At 38.1% G+C, this 18792-nt stretch overlaps 1 protein-coding gene across 18 annotated transcripts in view; it reads right to left on the bottom strand.

The window, feature by feature from the left end:
• FMR1 (Fragile X messenger ribonucleoprotein 1) overlaps positions 1-18792 on the bottom strand; it is a 39100-nt gene that overhangs the window by 9214 nt on the left and 11094 nt on the right. For 9 of the 18 annotated variants that reach the window (XM_001925732.7, XM_005673955.4, XM_005673954.4 and 6 more), the window contains exons 3-13: positions 16336-16429; positions 12619-12690; positions 12193-12341; positions 11047-11140; positions 10845-10961; positions 8449-8619; positions 8270-8348; positions 4040-4149; positions 3215-3349; positions 2661-2723; positions 261-347 (exon numbers count right to left, since the gene is read on the bottom strand). In XM_001925732.7, coding sequence (XP_001925767.1) covers positions 261-347; positions 2661-2723; positions 3215-3349; positions 4040-4149; positions 8270-8348; positions 8449-8619; positions 10845-10961; positions 11047-11140; positions 12193-12341; positions 12619-12690; positions 16336-16429 — 1171 coding nt within the window. The remainder of the gene's footprint in view (positions 1-260; positions 348-2660; positions 2724-3214; positions 3350-4039; positions 4150-8269; positions 8349-8448; positions 8620-10844; positions 10962-11046; positions 11141-12192; positions 12342-12618; positions 12691-16335; positions 16430-18792) is intronic. The other 9 variants (XM_003360469.5, XM_021080769.2, XM_005673958.4 and 6 more) reach the window with 1 other exon arrangement.

Here is an 18792-nt window from a genome sequence, read left to right as displayed (position 1 = left end):
TTTAACAGAAGAATAATGGGAAATAAGGGAATTTTCTGAGAACTGGGAAAACTGGTCCTTAAATTTATAATGATGGAAAACTGACTTGTACTTTCAGAAGGAATACAATAAGCTATACAAAGGAGTATTTTTTTCTATTATCTTTTATAGGTCATTCATTATAATGTACAGGCTAGAATGAATCTTAACTGCTTTAAGATTATGGAGTTTTTATATTTCAGTGCAAAAGGATTCAGAGTTAAAGTTCTTCCTGTTCTCACCTTTAAATAGTTCAGATGATAATCCAAAAGAACAGTGGCATTAGCGATGCTGTCCTTTGTTCCCACAAAAACAAACGGTACCATACCCTGAAAAAGAAATGGCAACAATAATCCTACAAAATTAACGATGAATTAATCGGAAAAATGCAAATCATGACTAAATCACTAGCACGGGGTCTGACAAACAGTAAGTACGCAAATGTCTGTTGAAAATACAAACCAATACATAAAAACAAAAGAAACTGGTATATTTGACACATCTAGTGTGTATAGGACAGATCAGTATAGCAACCCTTAAATGCATCAGGTTACTATGTTTTAAACACTACTATTAAAGGTTGGCGGACTCATAAATTATGTAACTCAAAGTTATATAAGCTTTAACATGAGATGTATAAACAAAATGGGTACTTTAAAATACTCTATTTACAAGTTTCAACTAGATCAAATTCTTTAAAATAGTAATTCAAAGTTAGATACTACAGTACAAAAGTAAAAACTGAATCAACTTTGCTAACCAAGTCAACAAACAAAAAAAAAAAGAATTAGGATAAATTAAAATGCACTTAGTAATTATTCTGTGGGGGGGGGAAACTAGGCACATCCATGAGCATAAAATTTTGCCTTTTATTATTTTTCAATAATGTACTCTGAATACTGTAATGGGTTGAATCATAGTGAAAGTTTGACCTCCCTATGGTACTACTTTAATACAAGGATAGATTTTGAAAAAGGGGGATACTAAAAAGTTATACTTTCAGCTCACCAGTACAAATGAGAAAAAAAAAACAACTTTCTTGTCATAAGTTATAGGGATGCCTAAGCCAGTTGTACAAACTAATAATAGGCAATTATGACATTCGAAGTTGAGACTAATTCAATATTCTGCTACTGATTAAATTCACATGGTTACTGGTATTCACAAGTGACTAAAGAAAAGCACACAGTAGCTTTGACGTAGATACATGAGAGTTTTCTAGGTGAAGTTTCTAGGTGTGAGAAGCCAAGAAGCTTAGCAAGTATCACTCTCTTAAAAAGAACATTCGTTTGACAGGTGTGGGTACTGCCAGGCTGCTTTTGTTTGCTTGCACTCAGTATACAGCATCTTAAACATATGTGGGCTTGGAATAGGTATTTTTCTTTTTCCTTCCACGTGAACAAGGCTGTTGATAGGGAACAAAACTGAACAATTAGGACATAATGCTTGCGGACTGACATCCATCTGGTAGGCAAGGCACTGCCTCCTAGTAACAGCCACCACCTGAAGAATCGGGTGCCACTGAAAACTCATGGGCTTCGTATGGATCTTCCTTTACATTGAGTAATACATGAAATACGGAAATAATCAGGACTATGAATCAGAGCTCTTGTCTCAAAAACATTTTTAACTGTTGATTTTTCTTCCTCAACTCACTGTGTTACAAAGCAGTTAACCGTATTATTTTCCAAAACATCCTTATTCTGAAATGCTACCACCCTTCCCTCTGGATCACATACAACCAAAATAAGCTTTAAAACCATATGTCACTGATTTAGTTTGATCAACTTTGGAGCAAATAATTTTTTAAAAAATTCTCTTCCAACAGGTCCAAACTGCTGATGTACTCAAAGTGTCATTCTAGTTCAAGCACATCACTAGTGGACCAGAACAGTTAAATTAAGACAAAGAGAGGCCAGAGTAGAGCAGTGGCCATCAATGTGAACACCAGGAAAACGTGATTCCCTCTTCTGGGATGAGACCTGGGCAGTTATATTTCAGTTATATGAGACTTGCAGTTATATTTCTCTTTATAAAATGGCTTTTTTGGCCTTTAATCTCTAGTGGGTCGTAACATTTTCCCTATAAACAGTTCTCCCAGACCAGGTAGGGGGGCCTGCCCTCAAGGAACTCACAATGTGGTTGAGGTAACAAGTAAACATCTATATAGCTACAACAGGGGTGAGCACAGTGGACCATGAAGGGGGAAAAGGCTCTTGAGCCAGTCAGGGGGAGGTCAGTACACAAGGAAAGCTGCACAAGGAGTAAGGTTAAAGTAAGGTGGCAAGTTGAAGGGGAAAAAAGCGCTCCAGGCAGAGGAAACATAAGCATACATCTAGAAGCAGCAGAGTAACGTAATGCTGGGAGAACTCTAAGTACTTCGGGTACGGCTTGCTCAAGCCTCTCTATAGTGCAATGGAGGAGGAGGAGTAAGAGATGATATTGGACAGGCGACTGAAAAAAAGGCCTTATAAGAAACACGAAGGAGTCTGAGCTTTCTCCCCAGGGCAATGGATCCACAAACCCACAAACATTCCTCCACCGTCCCCCAACCCTGAGGATTGTTGGTACTCTTTCTTAACAAGGGGAATAAACATTAAAATATAAAATTAAAATGTATTTTTCAAGGAATGTTTTCCTACCTGCCAAGCCTTGAGTTCAGGTTTCTGGGATTCCCCTGCTACAACTGATGAAACCACTAACACCTAAAGCAGTATAAGGAATGCAAGTGATGTCATTAACTGTAACAAATGATACACAGAAGCCTGAACGCAGGACTTTCACTGGAGGGCTTCTAAATCCTTTCTAAACAATTAGGTTAGTTCAAATATTGAAAATCAGTTTTTAATATATGGTCTTAAGTAGTAACTTATGCATCTAAGAGGAGGTACATTGTGAGCTACGTACAACCTGCAAAAATTCAAGAGATATAGCATGAAAAAAATAAGTCCACCCTCAAAAGAAAAACGCAACCCCGTATTTTACGTTTACAGCATACGATTTGTCACTGTGAATAAACTGAAAAGTAAGTACCACTTTGGTTGGTAATATCTCATAAGGTGGCAATCAGATCTGAAATAAGTACAGCATGAGTAGCCTATCAGCCTAACGAGAGAAAATACCCGCAACACCAACTGTGACATTTGGGTTGAAGAAATTACTTTCAGTATAAGTTAAATTGACAATTATTTCTTACCCTCTGGACTTTTGTGCTGTTAGGTTGAGAAAAATGAGTGCTGTTTTCCTTTATATCTATATGTTTTTTTTCTTCTGAGGGAGTAGGTCCAACCCGTGAGTTACTGGAAGGTAGGGAATTTGGTGGCATAATTTCCTTGGTGAAAAAAACAACATACAAAAGAAGAAAAAAGGACCAATTTTTAAGACTTTATTGAGCTCCATTATTGTACCAATGATCATGTTTTTAAAAATATGGATTATTATAAACGGTTTTGGTCAACGAAATTACAGAATGAAGAATTACGCTGTAAAAACCCACAAAGATTTAACTTCAGCTAAAAGAACTTTTCGCAAAAGAAGACTAGACAACACGTGAAAGTTAAGGCAACTTGGAAGGATTTTATCTTCAATAGTACCAGTGCACAGAAGCCCATGCCCTCACCTCTCCCACCTAAATCCTGTTAAAAATGTAAAGCACACAAAAGAAACACACACACACACACACACACACAAACTTTAAACCAAAGGATGAAAACCAGAAAACCTAACTAGTATCCCAATTCTGTCTGTCAGTAACATTAATATTTAAAGAGTGCTTTAGATTTGTCTTTTCACATTTGTAACAACACATGCTAAATAAGACCTAAAAGGGGTAAAGTGACTAATCCAAAATCACAGCATCACAGAACAGACAGAGGCCGTTATCTACAACATTACCTGGCAGGCCTCAGAGAACACTCACATTCACACCATGTGCATATCAGAGGCCTCTAAATTACTATGTCAAAGAAAACAATAGAAGACCTTTATTACACAAACCAGAAACATAAGCACTAGAACATACCTCTTCTTGCGGAACATTTTTCTCATTTTCAGCCTCAATTCTCACCCTCACGACTCCTGATTTGTCCACAATCTCCTGAATCAGTTTTCCATTTTTCCCTATTACTTTGCCTATGAAATAAACAATTCACGTTTGGCTTTAAAAACACATACTTCAAGCCAGTAAGCATATCCCACTGTAAACTATCACATCTTATGTATATGTATAAAATTTCACATAACTTCAATTCTTTCCCTATCTATCTATCCATCTATCTATCTCAAAATGCAAATGGAGACTTTTCAAAAAGACAGAATCAAACTGGCTTTCCATGTTATGAGGTCATCATTTTTCAAACTCCTCTGCTCAGGTATTAAGAGTTGACTAATACTTGTGAACTGATTAGGTAATTTTGAATTTTTAAGGTAGTTCGAGGATAGGCTCTTATTGTGCATAAAAGGGCACAGTTTAAATGTTCAGGTATAGTGGTATAGTGTATCACTCTTTCTGCAAAGTTCAATACAAGGAATTTAGGTAAAGGATAATATAAGACACATTTGCTTATTTATTTAACAGTTTCAGTCTATCTGTACCTGACTTAAATCTGCTTCTGTGCCCATGGCAGCTATTTTTAGAATTTTATATGGCACATTTGTAAAAGATACTCTAAGTTTAAAAGCAACTTAAGCAGCTACCCTTTCACCTAAAGGAAATACACATTCTTCAGACCAACGTGTTAACAGATTTTTAGTCCTGTGCGTTACTCACAAATTACATTAGTATATTAGCAGGTGAGGGGACTGGTCACAGAGTAAAAGATTAAGATATCACACTTTTAACTTAAGACCACAATGAAAAAGCTTAAAACCAGTTCAAGATTAAGTTTGGTCAATATCTTTTAAAACTCCAAAGACTGCAAACACTAGTAATGAAGAGATACTCAATCTTGTCCCTCATTTTACATTCGATCATATACTTAACTGGGAAATGACTGCTTTTACAGCCATCATCACACATTAGTATAAAGCAAGACATTACAAATATTAAGAACAACTGATTCTAGACATCTATATGTGAATAACATCTGATCTCAAAGGGCTCTCCCAACGTACCTAAAGCACCCTTCACTGGCCACGTCCATCATGTGCTTGCCCCACCATCTAAAGTAGGGATGGGGAAAAAAACTAGAATCGAAAACTTGCTTTGAGCCAATCCTAGACAAGAATGCAGGGAAAGCTTTTTCAAAACAGGACCTTGTGGTTCTTCTAATCAGCAGAGCCTTGGCACTCTTGCTGTGTGCGGCAGCCTCACTCACCCCCATAACCTCTTTTGACTGGTCAGTGGTCAGGGAAAAGAACTGACACCACTGTATCAGGACTCCTGATCCAGGTCTTTCTGTCAATTATTTCTGCCCTTCTTCCCTTCAAATGAAAAGGAGTGGAGGGAGGAGAGAAGTTACATGGAGTCTTCCCATAATTTTTTTTAAGTCTATAACACTTATATTTTCACGAATTAATGCTGATTTTAATAAAGGTCTTTTAAATGAGTTAACAAGAAAAATGAGATTTTTGCATGTTTCTATTAATATCTTAACTATCCTATACATTGTGTGTTAACTAAAGCTGATTGAACAATTAAACCAACACACTGTCAAAACGGGTGAAGAACAAGCAAAGCTTTAGAAGAGATAAACATCCCAAAGAGAGTTTGTAGAAAAATAAAGAGATCATAAATTATATTGTGGGACTCAAAAACTCATGAAACACTGATTAAACACCTGCCTTGCCAAATCTCATACATAAGCGCTTTCTGAAAACCCCCAACATTCCCAGCATTGGAGGAGACAATTTTTTTTGTTTGTTTGCTTTTTAGGGCCACCCCTGTGGCATATGGAGGTTCCCAGGCTAGGGATCGGACTGGAGCTACAGCTGCTGGCCTACACCACAGCCACAGCAACGCTAGATCTGAGTCACCTCTGGGACCTACACCACAGCTCACGGCAGCACTGGATCCTTAACCCACTGAGCGAGCCCAGGGATAGAACCCGTGTCCTAATGGATAACTAGTCAGGTTCATTAACTGCTGAGCCACGACAGGAACTCCCTAGTCTGGTTCTTTTCAACTGCACCACAACAGGAACTCGCAAGGGGACAATTTTTAAAACAGTACTGTCTTATTTTACCAGCCAGAAACAAAACAAAAACCAGGCTTTCTGGTGAATGGTCACTTCTGGGATCCTCTTCTCTTCAGGTAAGACCACAGGTAGAATCTACTTTTAATAGCAAATAATCCAATTTTATATTACATAGTTATTTCCACATCCCAACTGACAGCTTACTACAATTCTGCTGTACTGAACTCGATGGCATCGTTTTGAATAAGGGGAAGGAAAGAGAACCAACAGAGTCCCCTGCTCTGCCAGAGCTTAGGTAAACTACATCTTTATCTATACCTATACCTATCTCTGTCTTCCTACTTTTAATTATCACAACAATCCTGTGAGGTAGACACTATGCTCACATTTGTTTTATTTATTTAAAAACTGTTTTTTATGGCCCACTCGTGGTATATGGAAGTTCCTGGGCCAGGGGTTGGATCGGAGTCGCAGCTGCAGTGACACCAGATCCTTTAACCCACTGTGCTGAGCCCGGGATCAAACCCCCATCTCTGCAGCGCCCCGAGCAACTGTAGTCAGAATCTTAACCCACTGTGCCACAGCAGGAACTCCCACATTTGTTTTAGAGGTGAGGAAGACAGACTCAAGAAGGCTAAGTCTGCTGTCCAAGGTCAAACAGCTACCAAAAGTGAAGCGGAGCTGAAATTTAGCTCCAACCCCTATACCCAAGAACCTCCCCCTACCATCATGCCATCTCCAAAATGAACTTTAGTGAAGCCAACACATAAGTTTCTATTCAGTAATTTTTAAAAAACTGTCTAATGGGTATACAAGAATTTCTAAATTTGTTTGCTATGCTTTTTGTGGGGCCAAAAATCTAGAATAATACATGATATTTAAACTATTCTGTAAATATAAGTACTCAAGATTTTCCAAGAATAACAAAAAGAATTTATAAATTTAAAATAACTTTTCTAACTATAAAATGTATGCAATTGCTTGACAAACTATAAATAGGAGGAAAATAAGTATCATTCACAACCTCTTATCATGAGCTAACCGAGATAGTAGTGCTATATGTACCATTTCCATACATGCAACTGGTGTGCAAGTTACCTTAAGGACATTACATAGTCATCCTTTTTAGTTGTAGTATATAGGTGAGAAAATAATTCTGCATTTTTTCACTAGTATTTATACTTCATTTTCAATCAAACTAATTTTCTTTCGGAGAAAAATGTTACTCCAAGTGTTTTTTAACGGCACAGGAAGAGGTTTCTAAGTCTATGCTGACAAAGAAAAAGCTGGCTAAGTAGAACTGAAAGTATGTGAAGAAAATGTGCAGGAAGTCCTTACATTCTCGTTCTTTAAACCTTCCGAAGGGCATGCATTACTCTTTATAATCGCTCATGACAGCAACTGAAAAAAATTTTTTTCAATGTAGAGGCAGTATGTCCTAATCTTATTTGTAAATTAAAAATATATGTAGTATTCTTGATTAAAACTACACTTGTTTTCATATGTTCTTACTAAAGCTAACTGTAGCATTTAAGGGCACTGGCGAAGAGTTCCCAGGTGTTTGCTGGTACGCATGCTGGTGCTGGTCATCAAACAGCGGCACTCAAGTCAAAATGAAGAATTACAGCTGATGTTACAAACAGTCCCACAGACATTACGAATTACCTCTAGCTTTGGAATTTATTAGATTTATTTAAGTAACCTATATTCGGATCTTCAACTGCAAGATAGTTAAGAGCAGTATTATTTTACAGCCCCCTTAGAGAGATCAAACACCAGGCTGCTCCAAATTACAAAAAGTCACCAAATGTCATTAATTTTGAAAAAAAAATGTATTTAAGATATATAAATTATGCAGTGAAGAGGCTGTACAAAATGTATCCTTCCAGGAGCCAGTAGGTTTGAACAAAGCAATACCTTTTGCACACCTTCTGAAAATGCAATCTTTGAGGATATTTACCAAATATTTTCTGCACACCATAAAAACAGACTCTATTTCAAAGATTAAGCTTCAGCTAAAGACTCCACAAGTGAGTGAAAATGGAATTCTATCAGTATGAATAAGCTGTTTATCTAACTTGTTTTGCAGTGCGTGTCAATATCGATCTCTGACTCACCTACTAAGTTCCTTGGAACTTGTATGACATCTTCGGCAAATTCAAGAAAGCTTCGAGCCTTTTTCACTGCATCCTGATCCTAACAGTTAAAAGATTTAAAGCAACAAAAGATGAACCATCTGAAATCCTGTTTTCTTTTTAGGAAAAAAAAAAAACTATTTAGTTAGTAAACTATTTACCTCTCCATAAATATGAAACGTGCAGGTATCTTCATCGAGATCGATAGCAGTGACCCCAGGTACCTTCCTAGCTTGCTGAATATTAGCACCATGAGTACCAATAGCTAGACCCATCAGATCTTCTCGTACGATAAACTGTTCATGAAACCTTGAGGCAAGTTGCCTTGAACTCTGAAGAGAAATGCACATCTGATTAGTATGCTTTATCAACTCCTAAGACAACTGTATTTAGGTCAGCCATGTAAATGATCTTGACCCTGTAGATCAGGGGCCTATAATTAGTTTCAGTTGGAAACTAACAGGTCTCAGAAAATATTTCACACAACAGCAATACTTTTTAGGTTACTGAAGGTCTATGCCATTTGATATATTTTTGTTAATAGGAAAGGGCTTGTTGACAATTTTCCAAGGTAACTTCTGAAAACCTATTTGCAAGGTTGCCTTAGTTTACCAATGACATCAATGTAATAATTAAGAAGCAGATCAAATGTTCCCAAATAACAACCAGCTCACTGGGTCTGACAGACTCCATATTAATGAAGTTAAAGAAATGTTAAATACCATCTTTACAGAAAGTTGTATTCATTTCATTTTTATTAAAGGATATGCAGGTGCATGTGTGTATATATTTTCCCCTAGAAACAGTGCCCTTTACATAACTTTTATCACTAGATACCGTGGTCTAGACATCTCTCTAACGAGGTGATAACATTAAAAACACACCCTCCCTCCCACCCCCAACCCAAGTAAAGAAATCAGAAAAATTACTGCTACAGTAATTAAACTGAGTGATTACAGAGTGCCAAAGATTTACAACTTACATATGTGTCTACAACCTAAAATGAGATCAGAGTCTGTAAGACCTCGTGATCTGGATCCACAAGTATGATGAATTCTTTCAAATATTCAGCAATGACTGAACTAGGTTATACTAACACCTCAAACTTGTGGATAATCACGCTCTTTAAACAGTATTATCAAAATTTAATGTTTAGTTCTAGCATGCCATTAATGAAAACCAAACATATTAGTGGCTCATGTTGAAAAATGGAAATTTCTTTTCTGAATATGCAGATCTCTTTAATATTAGTAGTGACGAAAGAGAGGCATGCACACTAGTTTCTCATTAACATACCTGATAATTTGAATGAATGAGTGTAACTACTGTAAACAATTTTAAAAGTATAATACCTTTTTTGCAGATTAGAGAAACAAAATGTATCAAATATTCCTGAGACTTATCAAGAGGTCGTGTTTTTTGAGACCTGGTTCATTCTTTTCATTGATAATTCACTGGTCAATGATAAGCCAAGGGTACGTTAACAGATTTAAGCAGCATTAGATGTTCAAAAAGAGGTAAATGAGTATATTTCCATAATACTCACAATGAAAGTAAGGAGGCTGTTCTGGCCTAAAAAGTTATGAGAGAATCACTAAAGAAACCACAAACTGGTGAACACAGGGACATCAAGAAAGAATGAGAGTAAAAACCAATTCAACAGACCTCCATGGTCATAAAGAAAACAAAGGAGCAAAAGGAGATATAGCAAAAGGAGATGTGAATGTCTCCTCTCCTGCTGAGAGTTCAGCAATCACATATTAAGTTGGAAGGTGGCAAGTTTCACAGGGTTTTACAAAAATACAGCCCTTAGTAGTAGGTCACCTTTTCTTTTTAAAATTCAGTTGGGAAGGAACTCCTTTTCTCCTTTACTATTTCAACTGCATGGTGTTTTCCCTCTAATGAAATGAATAATGATGAAGAACTCCGGAATCCGAGAGCAATATACTTGTGTTGGCACATTAAACTAAAATCCATTTAATTTCTACGGCAATGGATGGAAGTACTAAATAGTTATCAATGAAAATAAATGTATGGTGATGGAAATTATTGGAGGATTAATAAAAGTAGATAAAATGCACCTTAAGAGACGAAATAGTAAGTTAGGGAAATAGCCTCTGGCAGGAATCTGAAGACAGGAGTTTTAAAGAGTGACAACCAATTAGAATGAAGAAGTTCTATACCCTTTTAAACAGAGATAAACATACATAATGAAAGGAATATGATTAGATATTTAAATACTCTCTAGTACTTTAATGATAACATGTTTTACGGAAGAAGCACTGCTTCATTTTATTAGCAGCATTGATGAACTTCTGGTAAAAAGTGAGTTGGCCAGAAGTTCCTTAACATACATAAACTGCTGCTAATTCTGAAACCTCAGGCACAAAACTTTAGTATGATTATGCTTTGTACAATTTAATTTTTCAAAATACAGAATATAATGAATTGCTAAGAAACAGTAAATAAAGGACAAGCTGCCCACATTCAAGTTTTATAACCACACAGTTATCACTTCCAGATAGTCTTACAAGTAGCACTAGGGAAAGCCACATACCTCTAGCTGCTTACTGGCTTCTTCATTTCTCAGTATCAGAGACAGCTTAGTGCGCAGACTCCGAAAGTGCATGTCAATCAACATGTGTGCTCGCTTCGAGGTCACTTCATTGATAGACTAAAGGGTATAAATCAATACCATCACTATCAAAGCAAATGCCCTAAATGAAATACACCGAGGTAGACCACTCAAAAACACTCACCAAAATGACGAGCTGATAACCTTCTGGATCATAAGTTACAGAAAAGGCACCAACTGCCTTTTTAAAGTCCTTATGTGCCGATTCTTTGGCACACCTAGGAATAAAAAGAACATCCATTGTGAAGTTAAGATGAATGATTACCAACTACTGGTACAAATATACACAGAGACATTTGCTCCAAGTAAAACTGTTGACTCTTACTAAACTTGATTAATGCAAAATACGCTATATCCACATGTAAAAGTTGAGTTCTTTTGCTGTACCTCTCTGAAATACTCAGCCCAAACAAGCAATATAGATTATAGAGAAAGGAAAAAACCATTTCTGTTCTTAAGGGATTACTGGTGATGGTCTTAGGTTACCAAAGGTGACAGCTCTGGGGGGTGGCCACTCTCCTCTGCAGGCTTCCTGATTCAGTAACAGGTAGGTCACTAATTTTCTTGAGGCAATGCTGAGAACTTTTGGGGATAGCTACAGGGCACCCAATTTTGTTTTGTTGTTTCTCATCTAATGAAAAACTGCTGACCGATTTAAGGGAGAGAAAAGGACATGGATATAAATCAGAAGGCACAAACATACATACGCAATCTCTATAATTAAGAAGCAGGATTTCTATGTAATATTTCTCTAAACGGTGACATGTCCAAATCAAACTTAATACAAGCTCTTGACGAAATCTTTATAAAGGAATTTCTGCTCCAAAACGTCTTTACGCATTATTTCAGTTCAAGGATTATAAGACAGATGACCTTTTAAATCTGCTTTAGCTCTACTTGTTACATATTTATCTGAAAATACTAGCTAAAGGGGAAGAAATATGGAGGAAGCTCCACTGTCCAGAAATTGATTGGTGACTTAGGATACAATATCTGTATTAATCAGTTCTAAAATCTTAAAATTCTATGAACAATGCTTATTTTAGAAAACAAAGGTACATTAGCCATGGATCTAGCCAAGGAAGTTTAAATAGGTGGAATGCTGGCTTGATCACATAACTGGAAAAAGCTAAATACGTTTTTTCCCCCCACTATTTTCGCAAACCATTTTGCCAAAGTTCCATTGAATTTACAAATTTATTTGCTATTGTTTTAAAATAATATTTTTTAAATAAATTGCATAGCATCTTTAAGTTCTCAGCCAACTTACATTTGTCGTAAATCTTCGGGCACATCCAGTTTGATTTTATGGAAAGTATCTTTTGTGGCAGGTTTGTTGGGATTAACCGATCGTAAACGTTCAATTGTGACAATTTCATTGTATGTAGCGTCACATGCTGCATATTCTATCACGTAAAACTGAGAGAAATAAGTGCAAGTCATTCCTGGTCATAGCGCTTAAAGTAAGAATAAGAAGCTATACCTATTTCATTATTTCTAAATTCTCCAGAGGGGGGAAAAAAAAACTGATCACCTAAATGCAATACATCAAATGGACTAAACATGTAATCATTTTAATAAAATGACTCAAGTAAGATGTTACTTAAACATAGAAATCCAGACTGAAATGCAGTATACCTGGCTTTAGAAAAGAGAAATAGCATATGAAAAAGAATTTAAATAGGCATTTTCCTACCTCACCCTTTATCATCCTCACTTTAGCTAACCACCAACAGCAAGGCTCTTTTTCATTTGCTCTGGAATAAACCTACACAAAAATTACAACATAGAATATTTCATGATTAACATCATTCAAAAATCTACAAATTATCAGACATCAAGGAAAATTTCTTAAAATGACCTTAGGTATCTTCCAAACCCACATGCTCTATACTTTAAAGCAGAATGCACCCGTACTTCTAGACAGACAGACAGACACACACACACTCAGAAACTCCCTGATTACCGGGGAGAGGCCTGTAAAAAGTGCTTTCCTATTTCTCTGTGCTACCTCAGTGACGGTCAGTACTCTGAATACGAATGCTCAAGAAAAGCTGACCATTCCTAAACCTGTGCATACTTTCCTTGGATACCTTGTGAGCTATGAAAATGTATCTTAAAAATGTAGACAAACTTGTTTTTGTTTTACTCTAATAAGCACATAACAGACTGGAAGTCACTGTCCCCAGCCTACTGCCTGACTGCATGGTCACTAATGGCTAAGGCCACTGACTACCCAGCCCATTAAGAATACCACTCTGGCATTTCCGTCTCCTGGGAACTAAACAGATAAATCCTTGGTCACTCTCTGGTCTCCTGTCCCCTCCTCACTGAAATGGACAACTTCACGCTGGCAAGCCTTCGGATACCACCTTCCTGCCCTACACACTGTGGATCAGTTCTTCTAAAGTGATGCCTCTGGCGACCCCTTCAAAGTGTGCAGCATGGAACCTTTTGTGAGATATTGGCAAATCAAAGGTAACAGGAAAAGAGACAACACAGATACTCAGAAGCAGACGGAGAGACAGACACATACTCAGAAGCAGAAAGAAGACGGAGGGAGAGCAAGGCGGACGGGGAGGAGAGGACAGGAAAGAAGGCAAATCACTCAAGGCTCCAACTCCCATCTCGCTTTTACTACTGAAGCCAATAGTTAGACAGTGTGGTGACAAAATACAACTTAACTTGACCTACCTTTCCCTCTTGCTCCCACCACTTCTGTACACCTCTGCTCTAGCCATAGAAATAATCTCCGTTATTTGTTAATTGTTATGTAATGCAATGAGGTCATCCTGGCAAGAGCGTTTCATTGGGTCCCATCTGTCACGTGACTAAAGTTGGGGGGGAAGTCCCCTTTATCCATCACTATCATGAACATTCCTGGTACAGACAGACCCAAAGACCTAAGGGTAATGGTTATGCAATACAGTGACTAAATACAACTAGACTTAACCTACATTTCTCTCCTGTAATCATCAATTCCTTTCAGCTCTGCTCTAGCCAGTGATAACCTCAGTTATGTGTTAACCATTAGTGAGGTCACTGTAGCAACAGCATCTCACTGGTTTGCCACCTGACTCAGTTGAGAGGGAAAAAAATGGTCCCCTTTATCCATCCAAATGCTATTATGAGGACCTGTGATACAGACAGGCCACAAGTCCTGGTCCTTGATTAACTTCAGGAAGCTTGCAGTCTCCTGGGGGAGTGAACTGCAAAAGGTCCTCAGGCACAGACAGAAGTTGTGTCCCTCCTAGGACCCCTCACAAAACCAAGCCCAGTTCCTTTCACCTGATAAGTACTGAGTAAATTTTTGGTAAATAAATAAAACCATTCTATACCTACTTTAAAATTATACAGACTCCTACACTGTTGGTGGGAATGTAAACTGGTACAACCGCTATGGAAAACAGCATGGAGGTACCTCAGAAAACTAAATATAGAACTACCATATGATTCAGCAATCCCACTTTGGGGCATATATCCAGACAAAACTTTCATTGAGGAGTTCCCGTTGTGGCGCAGTGGTTAACGAATCCAACTGGGAACCATGGGGTTGCAGGTTCAGTCCCTGCCCTTGCTCAGTGGATTAAGGATCTGGCGTTGCTGTGAGCTGTGGTGTAGGTTGCAGACGCGGCTCGGATCCCGCGTTGCTGTGGCTTGGGCATAGGCCGGTGGCCGCAGCTCCGATTCGACCCCTAGCCTGGGAATCTCCATATGCCGCGGGAGCGGCTCAAGAGAAGGCAAAAAGACAAAAAAAAAAAAAAAAAAAAAAAAAAACCAAAAAAAACCCAATGTTCATTGAAGAAGATACATGCACCTGTATGTTCACTGCAGCACTGTTCACAGGAGCCAAGACATGGAAACAACCTAAATGTCCATCAACAGATGAATGGATTAAGAAGGTGTGGTACACATGCACAATGGAATACTAGTCAGTCATAAAAAAGAACGAAATAAAGCCATTTGCAGCACCATGGGTGGAACCAGAGACTCATACTAAGTGAATTAAGTCAGAAAGAGAAACACAAATACCATGTGATATCACTTACATCTGGCATCTAATATATGGCACAAATGAACCTTTCCACAGAAAAGAAACTCATGGACTTGGAAAACAGACTTGTGGTTGCTGAGGGGGAGGGGGAGGCAGTGGGGTGGATGGGGAGTTTGGGGTCAGTAGACGCAAACTATTGCACTTGGAGTGGATAAGCAATGAGATCCTGCTGTGTAGCACAGAGAACCACATCAGTCACTTGTGATGGAACATGATGGAGGATAATGTGAGAAAAACAACGTATGTATATGTGTAGCTGGGTCACTTTGCTGTACAGCAGAAATTGACAGAACACTGTAAATCAGCTATAATAAAAATTTTTTTAATAAAATAAAATAAAACTATAGAGAAAAGAACACAGGCCCAGACATCCCAGAGACCTTCTCTGGCACTCTCTAAAATAGCACTCCTGCCCCTGTATCACCTCCCATCCTCTTTTTTCTTCCTAGGACTTATACACAGCTGCCATGAAATTAGCTATCTGCACTAGAATGTGACCTCATCAAAGGCTGGGGACTCTTCTGTTTCACAGCGCCATGTGTACCTGGCACAGGAAGTAATTCAAAGACCTAGGACAGCTTACCTGACCTGTACAAATGGCTACTTAGCTGCTTCCTTCAGACTACAAATACTCATGAAACTGCAACTGGCACCAGGGAGAAGACAAGAAGCTTAAAATGGAGTATGTGAAGGGGGAAGACAGGATACCATACAGATCAACTACAACACAAGGCAGACTCCAAGTGCCTTAGGTCCCACAACAATTTTCAGCAGCTAGAGAAAATCAAAAGCACAGTGTTTTTGTTAATGTGGTACATCTCCAGAGCACCTTTTAGTCAAAGACATCAATGGCACATCAGCAGATGGTGCACAGCTTCTCCTGCAAAAAGGTATTTTACCTGTACGTGTACGTACTAAAACTCATAGATGAGTTTTTAAAAATATCCCAGGAATATTTACTGCTACTTAAAAAAACTCTAGGATGCTGCTCTAAGTCATGAGTGTTTCCTAACCCATTTTGCTTACAATGGGGTAACAGCTGTAAACTAACAACATGCCATTCAAGTGGAAGATTCAGAGATTGAGGGAAGAGGGGACAGAAGTACTACTGGGCAAAGGAAATCACTGGTGACGTTCAAGTCGTTCCCTGAGTGCTGCTCAGGCAGCCACACTTAAGCACCAATAACATATTATTTCATATCATTTTTATGATGGGTCAGACAAAAGTATATCTGCATCACAGGTATAATTCTCGAGGTAGGTTAAAAAGTGTTAGAGACAATGGATACCAAAGGCACAGGCAAATTAAATGCTCGCACTTCTTCAGTGTTTAATAACTCGATGGCAGGAGAAACTTACCTCAACTTCGTCGCTTTCATTTATATCTTTATTATAACCTACAGGTGGTGGGAATCTCACATCATGGAATGGAATCTGCCTCTCTGGCTGCCAGCTGCAAATAAGCAAATGCAATTATTTAACATGCTTTACGGTTTAACAGAAACCATGACCACGATTTTGGTTAAGTGTGACCCTCTGTTTTTCTAGTTTAAAGAAGCAAATGCTTAAAAACTGTCAGTGTTTTGCTGAGTGGGACATAACAGCAAAATAGAGACATTTCAACAAAGTCTGCATGCAGCATAGCAGTCCTATAGTTCTATTTGGAATATTTCTCTAAACACAACAGATCGACATCACAATTTTCCAAATAAGTCCTTCCTCCAATAACTTAAACCTCTAAGAGTTCTAAACTTAAAGCCACAACAGCAATTTCCTTTGATGCTTAAATTAAATACGTTAGTGTCAGTAAGGGTTAGTAACGTCACCACCATACTTCCACTTGCAAAGGAATTTTAACCACATTCCAGCGACCACAGAAACTGGTCCTGAATGCCCTCTAATTCCCAAGCAAAATGGGGCAGTCAGCACATTAGCAATTCACAACTCACTTTTCCCCCTTTAAATTTTAGATCCCACGAGGTGGTCAACTCTTGTCATGGACAGCCGGCTGCTGATCGGTATGACGTAGCAGCATATGCGCTGGCCTGGTGGGGTCTCCTAAACCACAGAAACCCGCTGGAGAAAGCCTATGGGAGTTCAGTAAGTTGCCTACGCTTTTTAATTTAAAACTATATGGAACTTTGAAAAACACCAAATTATTCTTTTATATCCACAATGATGTAAAATATTAAAAGATAATAAACTTTGCAAAAACACTACTGCTAGAGAAGTCACTTCTGGGTTTCCTCCTAAAGGGCTTTCTTAGTAAAATCCTATCGCAAAAAGTGCCATTTTTTTAAGAGCTATTACCTAAGACAGCAGGGTAGGTAAGTCAGATTTGTGGCAATCTGATTGAGGCCTAAACCCTTTCTCCGGATTATTATATACCCTTAAAAAATATAACTTTTTAAAAAATTGTCTTCAGAAATATTTTTTTAAAAAATATACTTACTGAGGAGTTCCCGTCGTGGCTCAGTGGTTAAGGAACCCGGCTAGTATTCATGAGGACGCAGGCTGATCCCTGGCCTTGCTCAGTGGGTCAAGGATCCAGCGTTGCAGTGAGCTGTGGTGTAGGTCATAGACGTGGCTCGGATGTGGCGTGGCTGTGGCTGTCGCGTAGGATGGTGGCTACAGCTCCAACTCAACCCCTAGCCTGGCAACCTCCATATGCTGCGGGTGCGGCCCTAAAAAGACAAAATACATATATACACTTACTGAAATTAGTAACTTAACACATTTTAGATTCACCGCTAAATTTGATTTGTAAATCAAGAATTATTTAAGTGTTAAGTATACGGAGATAAAAATTAAAATTATTTATTTAAAAAATGTGAAATATGGAAGGTAAAAAGAAAGCATCTAAAATAATGTGGTATTTCAGTTGTTTATCATTGAAAAGAAAGGGTGAAGATAGTTTGAAGTTTTACAAAACGTCAGCTTTTTGTTTTTGTTTTTTTTAAAACAGAAAAACAAAAGGCAAACAAGGAAGTGGAAAGAGACTGCTTTGGTAGGGACCTATCAAATCCTGGTGGCTTGCTCAAACCCAGAATGAACCTCATATACACTCCACAAACACAAGGAAAAAGATGATTCTTTTTCAAATTCCCAGGATGACATAGCTTGAAGAGAAAGTTGTACACAGCTATGGTACAGAAGAGAATCAGGAGTTCCAAAGACAGAATATTTTAAGTTTATAGCAGAAATCAGATTGAAAACAAAAGAGAAGTGAAACTAGACACATTCGTAAATGCATAGAGGAAATGAGTGTTTGCTTAATACTTTAGATTAAGGACTACAGGAGAAACTAAAAGAGTGGCAAATAAAGATAATTCTCCCTTCGTGGGAAACAGTGTTTACCAAGTGATGGAAGCAAGCAGATAAGAGTATAATTACAAGAGAAAAAATTACTTTCCAAATTATCAAAGATTCCTGTGTTAAAGGTGTGATGCTATTATCTAGTGTATGATGCCTGGATGATCATGCAAAGAGGCTGATTTTGGAACTTTTGGCTCTTATGTATTCAGAGAAAGGTATTCTATTATCCAAACTTGTATTTTAGACTGAAACTATTTGTCTAGAGCTAAGAAAAGGGTCGGATACTCTAAATCCTTTGATCTCTGTCCTCTATCCCCCTAAGTGTGTTTCAGGCATCTGGGAATACTACAGTTGAGCCCTGAACAACTCAGGGGTTAGGGATGCTGACCCTCTGCACAGCCAAAAATTCATGAGTAACTTATACTCAGCTCTCCGTATCCACAGTTTCTGTGCCCGTGGTTTGCATCACGAATTCCACCCACCCTGGATCGTGCAGTAGTG

The sequence above is a fragment of the Sus scrofa genome, chromosome X (assembly GCF_054392235.1).
Source record: "Sus scrofa isolate SSC_HxYL_T2T_F1_AM1 chromosome X, Sscrofa_HxYL_maternal_Yorkshire_Landrace_v2.0, whole genome shotgun sequence".
Lineage (NCBI taxonomy): Eukaryota > Metazoa > Chordata > Mammalia > Artiodactyla > Suidae > Sus > Sus scrofa.
Note: the sequence above shows the minus strand (reverse complement) of the source record. Positions and strands in the feature narration are given on the sequence as shown.